Here is a 13,909-nt window from a genome sequence, read left to right on the forward strand (position 1 = left end):
CTATGCTCCAACAAAAAGGCAGACTATGAGTCCAAGACGCCGCTCTCCTTCAGGCCCTTCCAAAGCTCCGGTTCCAGAAATTTGCTCACGGTGACATCCTCAGCTAAGCCTTTACGTCTCCTAGTTTTCAAAACAAAATCGCGGGCTGTGGCCATCGCCGGCGCCATTTCCAGGGGCTTTACCTTGACTTCGCGATCAAGTGGGTCTCCCGGAACAACGCTCCATTTATCGAAGACAAGACTAACAGCGGCTTGACCTTGGGTATGAATGCGGAGATCTGTTTCGAATCCAAACGAGTCTATAACAGGAATCAAACCACGGACGGAATAGAGTGGTGTACCTGCTATTGGCCCATCGGAGAGAACATGACCTCTTCTGCGCGAAAGGACTGTGTACACTGATGCGACAGCATCCGCCGGCCCTGTCATTGTGCAGGAGTAAATAGGTTCCATCAGGCGAGGGGAGGCCATGAGAAAGGAGGAATAAATTGCTCGTCGAGCGGTGGGAATGATTTGACCACCGCCTCTGTAGATGGCTTGATCGGCGAGAGAAACGTCGGTGAGTCTAAATTTTGTATTTCGAATGGCTATACTCGCAGTCAGTCATCATATATCATCTTTCCTTCTTTGCTCGCTTCTCTTTATGTCGCTGTGGTTCACATGTATAGGACTTAGGTGCAGTATCAACCTCCAAAACAGAGCATAGGTGTACTTACGTTCTTCGCAAAGAGGGCCTTCTCTTGTTCCCCAGCTAAACCCCTGCGTAATGGAATCTCTCACACTTGCGAGTAATTTCTTGTCGATCTGTGACGGTAGCGTATCATCCTGTAGGATGTTGGGGCCCATCTCGTCTGGACCGAAAGCCCAGATACTTCTCGCTGCAAGTTTATCCCAATCATATCTCTCTTCGAAAAAGCGCGCCACCTTGCGAATTGGGTCTTTGATATTAACTGCACAGCTTTCAATATCTTCAGCAATGCCTTCATCAAGAGGTTCTGCGATCATTGTAATCTTATTTTTCTTGTTTGGCGTGATCGAATAGCACATGATAGCGGAGGTCTCAACAACAGTCTCACAAAAGCGCGTGACAGGGTCAGAGACTTTGATCTCCATCTCTGAATACAATCTCCGTAAGTCATGGAGCACACAGTCCATATAGAGCTCGCCCGTTCCAAGGACGACATGCTCGCCAGACTCCTCTACTTTTGTAGAGATCAGCGGATAGCTCTTGTTGACTTTTCGAAGGCCCTCGAGCATTTTGGGCAACTCAGACGGATTAACGGGCTCGACGGCGACTTTGAAGACGGACTCAGTTATATGCCGAATTGGTCGGAATATGTATGCGTCCTCATTGTCTTCCAAATGGAGGGGTACAATGGTCGCTGTCTTCACAACTGAGCTATCCACGCCGCCCAGAAGGACCAAGTTGCCGGCAGGGACACCACTCGTCGGAATATTATAGCAAGACTCGGCAATCCATGTGTCAGAAATGGTCGCAGTCACCATGTCCTCCTCATCATCGGGAGTATAGCCCTCGCCGAGCACACGGACTTGCTGACCAGGACGAGCTGTGCCACTCATTATCCTGCCAAAGGAATGAAACCTGGAACAGTCCGCACTGTTAAAAAGTTTAGTGATATGTACGACGAGTGGACCATCAGAATCACAGGCAGCCATAGCTGCCGCCACCTTAGTGTCAAGAGGCCCAGTGTAGTACCGTTCAAGCTTCCTTTGAGCACCCTCCGCAGGCGAAGGTACATGCTGAAGTACCATGTCCACAAATCCTGTTGCAGACCCAAAGAACTGTTCACAGACGAGACCGAGTAGAGTCTTCGCATCTGACTTAAGTTGCGACGGCTTCAGGCTAATCCCAACACTTGAAAGTGTCTGCTTCAGATCTTCCGGGCTTTCACTTAATGTGTGCGAGTAGAGTTTGTATATTGGCTCCAGAACAAATTGGACAAATGTTCTCTTTGAATGTTCTTCGACACCCTTTCGCGTGATTTTCCGACTCCTTGGATTGAAGAAGATATCACCCCATAGGCGCAAGCAGAAATCAGCTGCATCGATCTGGGGATGACTTTCCGCATACATCTTGGCAAATGAATGCAAGGTGAAGCACCAGCCCATGGAGGCGCAAGCAAAAGCAATGTTGCCCTTCTCAGGGCTCAGTCGCCTTGCAGCGCCCTGGCCAGGCAGTATGTTTTCGATAATGGTGTTGACCTCCTCGATAACATGCTTCAGTTTGAAATAAGCATCGCTAGGTGGGATCTTCAGTTCCAGAATCAATCTGTCCATCTTGTTCACAACCATTGTCAGCGGAAGGTCTTCGAGGATAGCATGTTTAATTATTTGCTCCGTATTGGCCTGGACGCCCTCAACCACATCCACTACAAGAACGACGCCGTCAACTAGTCGACATGCAGCAGATACCTCATCCACGAAGTCCACATGTCCCGGCGTGTCAAGGACGTTAAACAGATGAGATTTCCCCTTCGTGCTCTGAAGTACCAAGCTCATGGGTGCCGCCTTGATAGAGAGACCCCTTTCTCTTTCCAGAAAATGAACATCGGTATAGCGAAGCTGTTCCTCTTTTCGTCTGCCAGCTCGTTTGTCTAGACGATTGGTGAGGTCATGGGTTTCGGTGACCAACATGTCCATAAAAGCCGTCTTTCCATGGTGCAAGTGACCGACTAGAGCAACATTCCTTGTTTGGTCAGGAAAGTTGAGTAAATCTGTCATAAATTCCCTCGAGTAATAGACGGGAGGCAATTCGGCTTCTTCGATCGCAAACTTCTTCTGTTGGACGGGGGCAATGATAGGCTCAGAGAGAGGTTGCGCGTCCTCCTCTTGCACAAGGGTTTCGACATCCTCACCGTACACCTGTTGCGCACTGGGATAGTACTGTTTGTCTTCATGGAGGACGACCGCGTTCGAGGGGCCTTCTGTGACGGAAGTCAGCACGACGTAGGTTTCATACAGAATGGGCATGGGAAAGGAAACTCTACCATCATCCACATCCATTGACTGCTGCTCGTCTACATCACCAGCATCGTACTCGTCCTCCCCGCCGAAGGCCTCCTCAAATGCGAAAGGCTGGGGGTTGATTGCTTCATGATGCGGAGATTCCTCGTCCGAGCCCTCTTTCTCTCCTATATAGTTACCAAACCTGCGGCAGGGTAAGGATGTCTGTCAACCGAGACCAGGACGATGTCAAAAGAAAGTGGATCAATTGGAGACATACTCATCATATAGATCGTCCATTTTCCACCCGGGTTGGACGTAATGCGGGTCTTTCTGACTTCCTGTTTTTCTGTCGCCCTCGTCCACCTGCTCGAAGAAGCTCGCGTCGGTCCTCGCGATAAGTTTCTAGCTCCGGGACCGCGCTTGGCGTGTTTGCTGCTCCGGCGAGTTACTCCGGAAGCAGTACGTTTGTCCGTCCGTCTGCCCCGCCCGCGTCTCCGAGGCCAAAAAAGGGCGGCCAACAAAGAGGGGCCGGCGGCTTGATGGCGGAAAGCAAACGAGCTGGATCTGTTTCATCCGTTCCTTTCCTCGTGGCCTGAGCTGCCTGTCACTACCTACTCTGCACCGTCTTGCTAAATATTCATCTTCCCTTACCTCCCCTCCCCCATCTTCGATCTCGTCTGCCTTGGAAGCACCGGTCTTCGCTATGTCTTCGCTCCCCCCGGTTTACATCGTCTCCTCCGCCCGCACTCCAGTGGGCTCATTCCTGGGGTGAGACCTCAACCCGCCATGTCAAGAGCTTTAATTTAGGCCACGGCGAAGCTGATGACATTTTTTGTGTGCAGTGCTCTGTCGAGTCAGACCGCCCCGCAGCTGGGCTCCCATGCGATTAAATGTGTGCCTGTGCCTGATCAAGTCTAAGTGCTCGAGCGATGGATGAACCCCTGACTTCTGACTCGTCCGATACCTAGCTGCCCTCAACAAAGCCGATGGAATCAAGCCTTCTGATGTGCAGGAGGTCTTCTTCGGCAATGTAATTTCTGCCAAGTGAGTCACTTGCTTCCTGCAATTAATTTATCATTTTACCATGATGTAGGCTAAAACTCCCCCAACCAGTGTCGGGCAGAATCCCGCCAGACAATGCGCTCTTGGTGCTGGACTCGATGAGTCAACTGTGTGCACTACTGTCAACAAGGTTTGCGCCTCTGGTTTGAAGGCCATCATTCTCGGTGCCCAAACCATCATGACTGGGAATGCAGACATCGTTGTGGCCGGTGGTACCGAGTCCATGTCCAATGCCCCGCATTACCTCCCGAACCTCCGTGCTGGCGCAAAATATGGCCACCAGAGCCTGGTGGATGGAATTATGAAAGATGGCCTGACGGATGCAGGCAAGCAGGAGCTTATGGGTTTACAAGCAGAGGAGTGTGCCCAAGACCACGGATTCACTCGGGAGCAGCAGGACGATTATGCTATTCGGACTTACCAAAAGGCCCAGGCTGCTCAGAAGGCAGGCCTTTTCGACGAGGAGATCGCGCCCATTGAACTTCCCGGCTTCAGGGGTAAGCCGGGCGTCACCGTCGCTCAAGATGAGGAGCCCAAGAATGTGAGAGCTTGCCCCATCACTTGTGCATTATCCCATTCTTCTCGTGCGTATGAAACTAACCCTCGTCGCTTTCATCTTCTAGCTTAACCCTGATAAGCTTCGAAGCATCAAGCCCGCCTTTATTCCTGGCTCTGGAACCGTGACGGCCCCCAATTCCTCACCTCTCAATGATGGTGCTGCAGCTGTTGTCCTGGTCTCGGAGGCTAAAGTGAAAGAATTGAACCTCAAACCTATCGCAAAGATTCTCGGATGGGGGGATGCCGCGCACCAGCCCAGCAAGTTCACTACCGCCCCTGCGCTAGCGATCCCGAAAGCCCTCAAGCATGCCGGTGTTGCGCAGGACTCGGTTGATGCATTCGAGATCAACGAGGCTTTTAGCGTCGTTGCCCTTGCCAATATGAAACTACTCAACATCCCCGAAGAGAAAGTCAACTTGCACGGGGGTGCCGTGGCCATTGGTCACCCGATTGGTGCTAGCGGCGCTCGAATTCTGACGACGTTGATCGGAGTTCTCAAAGCCAGGAAGGGCAAGATCGGCTGTGTCGGTATCTGCAATGGTGGTGGTGGTGCAAGTGCCATGGTGGTGGAGTCCCTTCTGTAGATTCTGACATCTTGTACCAGCGACGGAGGTTGCCGTCAAGATTTGTCAGGATAGGTTATGATATTACGGTCCTTAAGGGTTAAATTGCGGCAGTATATTCTAGCCTAGGCCAGATTGTCACTCTGGCTCAGATGGAACGCAATTTAATGCCCAAGTGGTAGCGGTCGTCCATGGCATTTGCTTTTACAATATGTACGAACAGCACAGATAACTCATCATACAGTCGGACAGTCTGTCATCTGGTCCTAAAAAGTCGGATATAGGAAATTGGCCCCTGGCTGAATGATGAACAGTTGTCTTGAATTCCCTCATCTTCTGGATAGCTAGTTATAGCATTGAATATGAGTCAGCACTCGTGTTGTGTTTGGCATCAACTGTTACTAGGCTTGACGGTCCATCATATATATGTAGCCATCTACTCGGATGCGATAATGTGCATTTTTCTTGTTGATAAGAGTTCGATTATCCCATAGCAGAGAACTTTTGGCAATCGACAAAAGTCGACACATTAGCCCAAAGCACCAACATGCGCATTAAGTACCAGAAGAGCCACGATACGATTCGAGCCGCTGCATTAGGATATACGAGTTGTGGTGCTACATCGGCAGTGGATGCAGGATAGTGGCAGGTGTTCAGGCAAATGCACCAACGAATGCCATCAGCAGAGCACCCCCTGCAACTGCTATACAGGCCTCGATGCGTCTTTGGCCCCTGAGTGTCGCATAGCTTCCTTCACTCAAAAAGTCCTCTGCAAGAAGCTCTACAAGCCCCGCAAATAGCAACAGCCCGCTGCTGATGGCGTTGGTTATTCCGACCGTAAGTAGACCCGTAGTGCTGGCTGGGTCATAAAGGTTATGCAGAACAAGACCCATAGCTTGCCCTATGGGAGTAGTAGTTCCATACGCGAGGGCCATAAGCCATGGTCTGAAAGACGATGGAGGGAAGAGATCCGGAATTAAAGACGCGATCCGGGATCCGAGAGCGAAGCCTTCGAAGGTTTGGTGAAAGCAGATAGCCACGAGAAGGACAATAAATGACGTCCCTGTGGCAACACTGAGTGCCATTCCAATGAAAATGCTGTGAAATAGGATACCAGCCTCGAGCAACAGACACTGGAGCAACTGACGTTGTGGGTTCTGCCTGGACGAATCGATCTCTGTCCCTTGACGCACAGCACCATGAGACTGATGATCTCCAGAGTGCCGGGGCCGACCATGACGCCTTTCCTGCGTATTAACGCGAGTGCTTTCATATGGATCTGTCCCTCCATACTCTATGGCACGACCTTCCGTGAACGTGGCCAGGTCTTTATTATTGAACGTAGAAGATTCACCAGCTGACATCCCTTCAAGTGGCCCGGAAGATTCCGAAGGCATCTGATCTCCAATGCTATCAAGGTGAATATGGTCGGCCAATCCGTCTCTGTAGTTGATTCCTTCGTCTTGATCGTCACTTGAAAAATCTGCACCAACATCACTGATCAATTGGTCATATTCACTCCCATGCACATGGCCTGCTCCTTTCAAGGCGAAAAACATCTCGACGAGAACGACAACAAACACAGAGATCATGGCCACAAAACCGGCCATGGCACGGTAGGTTTGGCTCCAGAACCGAGGAAGACATGGATCAGTCAATGAAACGAATGCGGTAGGGAGCAGATGGACAAAGGCAGTGGCTATCAGTACTCCTGTCCCAAAATGCCTAGAAAGGAAAAGGAACCGGCGTGGAATTGGTAGGCGCGGAAACCGGCGAGCAAGAACAGGAAACGAGCATGCTGATACACCACAGATTAACGGTCAGCTACCGGGAGCGCGCTCAAGGGAGTAACAATGTACCTAGTGTACTCAGCACAAGTATAAGGAATAGTGCGAAAACATGTATTGCGGTATTGTATGCACCCCGTTCTCTTGAGCCGCAGGTCGTAGTGCCATCGTTCGAACGCTGGGTGTTACTTCGCCGTGAAAGTTCCGCCCGTAGGATGGCATCAGGGACCTTCAAGATTAGTGAAACGATGTGTTCTATGTTTACACCATGTCAGCAATGGGAAAAAAGGGGAAAGAAAACATGCTGTTCCAAGCGAAAGCAGTGTTCGCCCGAATCCTCTCCTGTCATACAGAATGTGCCTCATACACTTACCAGAACTACTGATGTCGGCCTGGTCCAGCCTTTGAGGTCCGTCCATTCTCGTCTATTTCTCATATAATAATGTACACACGCCGCGTCCATGACCTGAAGACAAGTTCTGGACGCCTTAATCAGCTCAGGAATGGTTCAGAAGCAGCCTAGATCAGCTCAGCTGTTGAGCATTTCGCATTGCAGGGTTGGCGGGGGTGGGAACTCACAATCAGTTCTGTAGACCTGCAGCGACGCCGTGATTTATTGCATCAAGAATCTTCAAAGGCGGGATGCGGCTTCTATGACTAAAAAAGTGATGGCATATTGCAAGCCGAAGGAGACTTGCAGGTACGTAGCAAACCGGACACGCGGCTCATTTAGAGAGATAATCTTATCGATCAGTAAAATATGCCTGCTTAGCTAATTATGTCCCAATGAACTACTCCGTACTACGTAGTTACTTGCGGCAGCCTGATGTAGCCGATTGAAAACAGCTTAGCACGCTCCAGGTTAAGGCATTGCATACTTTGTAAGAGTAAGAATATATCTTGGTACAGAGGCGCTTTATACGAAGTTGATAGTCAATCAAATCCCAACAATAACCATCCACTAGGAGCCCAGCCAAGACCAAGGATTACATAGTAAATGTGTAATTGCACGCCTACGAGCGTAGGTAACCAACGCTCGATGCCATATTACAAAAATACTCGATGAACGAGGTGTAGCAGTTCGTTGGCCATCTCTACCTGTTTCTCAACTTGGTCCAGCCACTCGTTCCCTTAAGCCGAGTGGGTCCGTAAGGTCCACCTAAGGTGTCCGCACCGGAAATTGTACCATCTATACTACTATCTCCAGTCTGCCCCCGCTGGTGAGGCGAGCCAGCGGCGGCAGACGGCTGTCGAAGTATTCTTGATTGGCCTGGCTCCTGGATTGTATCGTCCAAGTCGCCCTCCAGCAACTCCCATTCTGCACTAGCCATTTCTCCCAACAGAGTTGACTTTAGCTTGTCCACAACCCTAGTTGGGGTGGGCAGTTTCCAAGTGCGCGTAAATTCCACGCCCTCGGCGGCACCCAAAAAAGAATGTGCGGTGCCGTGTGAGTAATGCCCTAGCATAGGGAATGACATTGTGCGTTGAATAGTAGTCCTCGGAGAGTCCCTCGGTATCCTTATCTTCGTCTGTATGTCGCGTCCAGCAAAAGCTCTTGATAAAGTGGACGGCTGCGCGGGGGGGGCCACAAGTAGTTGCCACATATTCTTCCCAACATTACAAATTTCTTCCCAAGAGTCTGATAATGTATTCATGCCCTGGGTGCGACACAGCCACGACACATTCCAAGCCAGCAATGTTACACCTTCAAGGAAAAGGGCATATGTTCCTGGGTCCTCCTTAGCCAATTTCGGAAGCGCCCTGTCGATGAAGAGGGGTCGAGGCCGGGGAGGGCGAGGTGAGTCTGTTTTGTGTTCCGGTAATACAGAAGGTGAAGGATGCAATGACGATTCCCGAGAAAGATACGATGCGGAGGGTGCAGATATAGTTGGTGTGGGATGGTCTTTATGTGGCAATGTAATTTCTGCTGGAAGTCTGAGAGACAGGTAGTGTGAAACAAGGATGAGAAGGTGCGCAACATAAAAGAGGGACGTCGATATATAAGCTGGTGTGGCTCCTGCAATTGAGAATTAATAATTTAGCGTGAGACAACAAGGGTGAAGGTGTGACTTTCCGTTCATGTCCCTTAGGTCGATAATATCTACACCACCTATTGTATACGTCTCTTGGGGTGCGCCATCCTTGTTCTTGGTCTTTCGCTGTAGCCCGTAAAGATTGGCAGCTTCTCGGCAAAGGAATATTCGGGCCTCTGCAGTCTTGCTATGAAGCGAATGCCAGAGATGATCCGTCCTCTTGGTATTGTTCTGTATGCCAGCCAGCATTGCAGCCTCCCGCTCACAGAGTAGATACTGCGCAGATTCGGAATCCGAATTTTGCCGTGCTAATGCGAGTCTCCGTTGAGAAATGTCAAGTCGTTTGTCGTTGATCTCAGACATTAGGTTTTCGATCTGATCCGAGACTGATTTCATCCTTGTGGAGGACTCGGCTTGTTCCTTGGCAATGATTTGGAGAGACCACTCTCTAGAAAGTCCATCCTCGCAAGATACGGGATTCACATCGTGTTTCCTTGACTGTTCTGCTTGGGCTGTGCCAAGTGTCACTGTAGTTTCGATTTGTTCCGCGATAGATTGTTTTTCGAGCAGGATTCTGGCGTTTTCGACCCGCAACTGATACAGCTGATTGCGGGCACAGGTAGGGCAAAAGAATCGTATGCGCGAAGCTGGAGCGCGAAAACATGTGTGACAGCTCATCTCAAGAAGTTTACCTTACTCTCGGTTGAACAATACCGCGGTAGCTCACAATCCCATGGCCTTGGACTTGCGGTGATGGGTTATCAACTTGACTGCCTGGTTTCGAGCATGTACGTTGACTGAACAGGTCATGGAAAAGATAACCCCTCATGACTTACCGGCTCAGGTGGCGACATCAAATATTCGCGTAGTGTTTGGTAAATGGTTTGATCGCCTATGTCAAGCTACCCAAGGGGAAACCGTCGCTTGCATTTACGTCACCTGACAGCTCTATTATTGGATGTACGTAACTTTTGCCTGAGGCATTAAGGAACTACCTTATCAGACCCACTACGGAGATACTCCATAAGTAGTATCGCAGTCAGGGAGCTGGTAACTGCCGTACAGATACCCTGCCCAGGCCAGTTTCCAAAGCCTACAAAGTACAATCGTGTTGTCTTCTTCTAGTAGCTGGGCTTTCGCCCCGCAAAATACCGGCCGACCTGCCTTACAATATGGAGAAAATGACCTTGAGCGGATACTCCGTAATTGACCTAGATATATCGCTAGGGATTGACCGTTTTCAGGGGCTTTTTACTCCTACCGCTTCTGACCGGGTCAGATTGCGCGGTGGGTGATACGTGGAGACGTGCTCTTTACCGACCGGGACCGAGCTCATCATCTGTAGGATGGAAGGACGCTTGAGGGGTTCAGTTGCGAAGGGGTCAGAAATTAGTGCGAAGGGGTCAGAGAGCTCCTGACACCGGATGAGCTATTCTGACAGAGTACGAGCTATCTTAATACTTAATTATCAAATCTAACTACATTTTTTAAGATTTTAGGGTATTCTTTAGGGTAACTAGGGTATTTAGGGTATTAGGGATTTTTAGGGATTTTTTTTTATAATTTTTAAGTATGATTTTTAATCACGTGTAGAGCTGATCCAGTGTCAGGATTTATATCACGTGTAGAACTGATTCAGTGTCTGACTTAAAAATATCAGGTGATTGAGCTCATCCAGTGTTAGGAATTCTCTGAAGCTGTCCGAGCTGTTTTTCCGGTACCGGTCTGACCCTGTCGCACTAATTTCTGACCCCCTCGGAGCTGCATCCCCGGACGCTTGGAATAGAGGTTGTTTCCAATCACCTGACTAATCCCGCTTTTCCTCTTCAAAATACCAGTGCTAGGGGTAGGTTCGCGACTGGCGCGCTTCCATCGCATCACATGGCGAGGCAAGCTCCATGGCTGACCAATGTTAGTGGGTCCGCATCAGCTTTAGCATCATATTAATCTTCAACAGAGCTTCCCTGGGATGTTGCAAATACACCGAGTGTCAAATGTGGGCAAGGATTGAGTGGCCTGTCCATACACAATATATCAAGGGACTCTCATTGACTTTTCGACGCTTCTGGCTCTAGTCAATACTCGATTTCATGGTAGAGAAGGTCATAAGCAATAACAATGACTTCTTTAAGCAAAGACACCAGAGTAACTAGTCTCTCTGGTGAAGAACAGCATCAGACAGAGCTTCGCGCCGAGGATTTGAAACGTTCACAGAGAACTTCTCAGTCCTCTGGAAACCTCAGAGATTATGATTGGGATCGACTGCAGGAAGAGTACATTGGTTCCATGGAAAAGCATGAACAAGATGAACAAGAATTACGCAGCCATGTCTCCAAATTGCTAAAGGTGCCTTGCAATGATGTCTGGTCTCGTTGTTATTATCTAATGACTCCTGTTTAGATCTTTATGGCTTGGTCTGAGACCACTATCGCGCGCGATGAGATCAGGGCGCTCAAAAGGTTCATCCTTACTGCTTCGACGGTCTTAAATGCAGAGACTAACACAGTGATAGATTTAAAACACAAATGCAACATGTTCAGACATCTGAAGAGAGCCTGGAGCTGAAACGCAAACATTGTATGCAAAACAATATCATTTTTCTACCCGACATGTTCACTCTTACTGACAGTAGTTTAGACGTGGATGTGGTCAAGGCATTCGAAAGTGCCCTCGCGCTTTTAAACGACCGCATAAAATCCTGATCTTGTGTAGCTAGGCGGGATTGTTTAAGGATCGAGTGCCACCCTTTCATCGTACTAAGTCTGCAAAGTGGATGAATAACAAATACATAAGAGATCCCATAATTGGCATAGCAATTAACGCAATGAATATGTTCTAGACATAGACTTTGGCTGCCACGAGTTGGACAACCAGTTGCAATTGGTATGGCACTAGGAAGTCCAAATAACCTCTTTCCTACCCTCCCTTGTGCTCTAGGTAGCCACTGATGCCGAGTCAGATGACATCAACGCGTCGCCCAGCATTGGTCAGGAGACCTTCCTCCTCGGCCTCCTCGGCCTCCTGGTCAAGTAGGCGTTCATCAAGTTTCGGGTGGCGGCTGAGAGAGGTGATAAAGACAAGTAGGTAGATGCCTGGTTAGGATATTCCCCATTAACGATCGACTACGCATGACTGGAATCGACGGTGCTTACCAAGGAAGACAAATTGGGACCAGAAAAATACGGTACCGAAGAAGGGATAGCTAATTGTCACACGGTTGAGAAACGTGCTGGTGACGCTGGGTGTGCAGACTTGCTTCGCAGCCACATTGTCTGCCGAGTCCGAGCAGGGCTTGACGAGATGCCTGCTGTTCAAGCACTCTGGCTGCTTTCCGAACGAACTAGGGGAGCGATCGCAAAATGTCTGTGGCCCAAAAGTTGCGTATTGAGGTGCCACAAGCATGGGTATCGAATAATCCAATGCTAGTATAGTTAACATCAACATGGCAGTTGTCAATAAAAGGGCTTGTGGCGATGTGTGTCCCTGTCTGACCCGAAATATTCTAACCCAGAGGAAGCGAATTCCGATGGTAGATATTCCAATAACTGAACTGCCAAACAGCAGTAAGACTAGCATAGTGAAAATGAGGTAGTCAACCGGGAATACTTTAGCGGACTGAACAAAGGCCCAGTCGAGAGGATTAAAGACATTTATATGACCGAGTACATATCCGCAGCGTTGCTTGCAGAATGAATTTCTGGCTTTGTCGATTGCCGTCAGGAGCATCGATATCCATATCATGAGCGCAATCAATAAAAGGGCGATGCCGCCCAAGAGCTTGAATGGACGAAAGAAAGCTGTGACCATCAGCCACGTCCTCATCAAGCGGCTTCGAACTTCATCGCCAGCTTCCTCTGCCAAACGCTGCCGCCTGATAAGTGTCCTTTCGTCCCGAACGAGGGTATCTAGCTCTCTACGTTCTTTAGAAGAGAGGAGGGCAGGATCCCCTCGACAGCGACCTTCCAACTGGCGCTGACGCTCTCGGTTGGCTTCGAGCTGTGCAGCCGTCGTCGCTTTCCAAGTCATATTCGAAACGGACGGAGCTACCCGTATCATCCTCATGGGCAGAAGAGCAAGACCAGTAGAGGTATATAGAACATAGAGAAACAGGCCCAATGTGATCAGTATTCCAAGGGTAAATGCAAGAACCCTATCGCCACCTAGAAAGAGATCAATTAGCAACTCAGCGCACTCCATTACTATTCTGGAATAAGATGTTTAGATGAGCATGAATGGGTGGATTCGCTGGAGGGAGGATATAGGCCGGGGTCTTACGATTCTCAGATAACGGCTTCCTGAGAAAGTCCGAATCCTTGCTGTCCTTAGCAGTTGAAACAGGCACAAGAAAGCCAACAATGAGTAGCACTACCACTATTCCAAAAAACGAGAGGGTATACTTGAACGCAGTCCAGAGTCGTTTCGCTGCAGGTTGCCCGCCCGTTTCCACGGCCACCTCATCGTATTCTTCGTACCAAAAGTACACAAATGGAATTGCGAGAAGGCATAGGAAAGCGTCCAGGGAGTATAGGAGGTAGTATACAACCGTCAATAAAGAAACAATCTTATCTACTTCCTCCTGAGTGGCCCATGCTTTCCTCTGGCCAAGCATGGGCGATGTTGTAGAAGAGATGAGAGCAACATCCACGGGCAGCAAAAGAACGGTGGCAAGCAGACTTGTGATTGCAATTATACACGTGAAGGTAACAGCCGACGAGCGATCTCGAGGTGTCTGATAGGTATAGATGAAGACCGAGGCTACCATTACCAGCACGGCTACCACAATCGCATATATTGCCCATATAAGGGATGTTTGTAGAAGGGCCATTTTGGAGAGAGGGAGAGATAGAGATAGAGAGAGGTGGTGGGGGGGGGAGGGGGGAGGGGGAGAAAGAGAGAAAGAGAGTATGGCCCCTCGTCCTTACACAAGGCGAAGACAGTAC

General features: G+C 49.4%; 6 protein-coding genes across 6 annotated transcripts; 2 read left to right on the plus strand and 4 right to left on the minus strand.

Moving 5' to 3' along the window:
* Nucleotides 1–23: 23 nt before the first annotated feature.
* Nucleotides 24–3,263, minus strand: BO80DRAFT_354327 (116 kDa U5 small nuclear ribonucleoprotein component; the record flags this gene model as incomplete). Its single annotated transcript, XM_025715695.1, has 4 exons — nt 24–586; nt 716–2,944; nt 3,008–3,168; nt 3,244–3,263. The coding sequence occupies 4 exons, from the start codon at nt 3,261–3,263 to the stop codon at nt 24–26; spliced, it is 2,973 nt and encodes a 990-aa protein (XP_025575830.1).
* Nucleotides 3,264–3,486: 223 nt separating this feature from the next.
* On the plus strand, nt 3,487–5,557 carry erg10B (acetyl-CoA C-acetyltransferase). The gene is made up of 5 exons (XM_025723810.1): nt 3,487–3,734; nt 3,809–3,858; nt 3,935–4,010; nt 4,080–4,569; nt 4,652–5,557. The coding sequence occupies exons 1-5, from the start codon at nt 3,670–3,672 to the stop codon at nt 5,168–5,170; spliced, it is 1,200 nt and encodes a 399-aa protein (XP_025575831.1). The 5' UTR covers nt 3,487–3,669; the 3' UTR covers nt 5,171–5,557.
* Nucleotides 5,558–5,802: 245 nt separating this feature from the next.
* Nucleotides 5,803–6,897, minus strand: BO80DRAFT_464422 (putative ZIP family zinc transporter; the record flags this gene model as incomplete). The annotated part of the gene is made up of 1 exon (XM_025722653.1): nt 5,803–6,897. The coding sequence occupies exon 1, from the start codon at nt 6,757–6,759 to the stop codon at nt 5,803–5,805; it is 957 nt and encodes a 318-aa protein (XP_025575832.1). The 5' UTR covers nt 6,760–6,897.
* A 1,002-nt stretch (nt 6,898–7,899) lies between these two features.
* Nucleotides 7,900–9,858, minus strand: BO80DRAFT_424706 (Atg14 domain-containing protein). Its single transcript, XM_025719345.1, has 2 exons — nt 9,011–9,858; nt 7,900–8,953 (listed from the first exon to the last, which is right to left on the minus strand). The coding sequence occupies exons 1-2, from the start codon at nt 9,645–9,647 to the stop codon at nt 8,031–8,033; spliced, it is 1,560 nt and encodes a 519-aa protein (XP_025575833.1). The 5' UTR covers nt 9,648–9,858; the 3' UTR covers nt 7,900–8,030.
* An 840-nt stretch (nt 9,859–10,698) lies between these two features.
* BO80DRAFT_424707 (uncharacterized protein) lies at nt 10,699–12,170 on the plus strand. The gene is made up of 7 exons (XM_025719346.1): nt 10,699–10,815; nt 10,886–10,965; nt 11,045–11,315; nt 11,370–11,428; nt 11,482–11,546; nt 11,607–11,852; nt 11,929–12,170. Exons 3-6 carry the CDS (start codon nt 11,088–11,090, stop codon nt 11,669–11,671), a joined length of 417 nt encoding a protein of 138 aa, XP_025575834.1. The 5' UTR covers nt 10,699–10,815; nt 10,886–10,965; nt 11,045–11,087; the 3' UTR covers nt 11,672–11,852; nt 11,929–12,170.
* BO80DRAFT_424708 (putative LMBR1 domain protein) lies at nt 11,607–13,837 on the minus strand. Its single transcript, XM_025719347.1, has 3 exons — nt 13,245–13,837; nt 12,122–13,129; nt 11,607–12,061 (listed from the first exon to the last, which is right to left on the minus strand). Exons 1-3 carry the CDS (start codon nt 13,792–13,794, stop codon nt 11,925–11,927), a joined length of 1,695 nt encoding a protein of 564 aa, XP_025575835.1. The 5' UTR covers nt 13,795–13,837; the 3' UTR covers nt 11,607–11,924.
* Nucleotides 13,838–13,909: the final 72 nt, after the last annotated feature.

The sequence above is a fragment of the Aspergillus ibericus genome (assembly GCF_003184845.1).
Source record: "Aspergillus ibericus CBS 121593 unplaced genomic scaffold BO80scaffold_17, whole genome shotgun sequence".
Classification (NCBI taxonomy): domain Eukaryota; kingdom Fungi; phylum Ascomycota; class Eurotiomycetes; order Eurotiales; family Aspergillaceae; genus Aspergillus; species Aspergillus ibericus.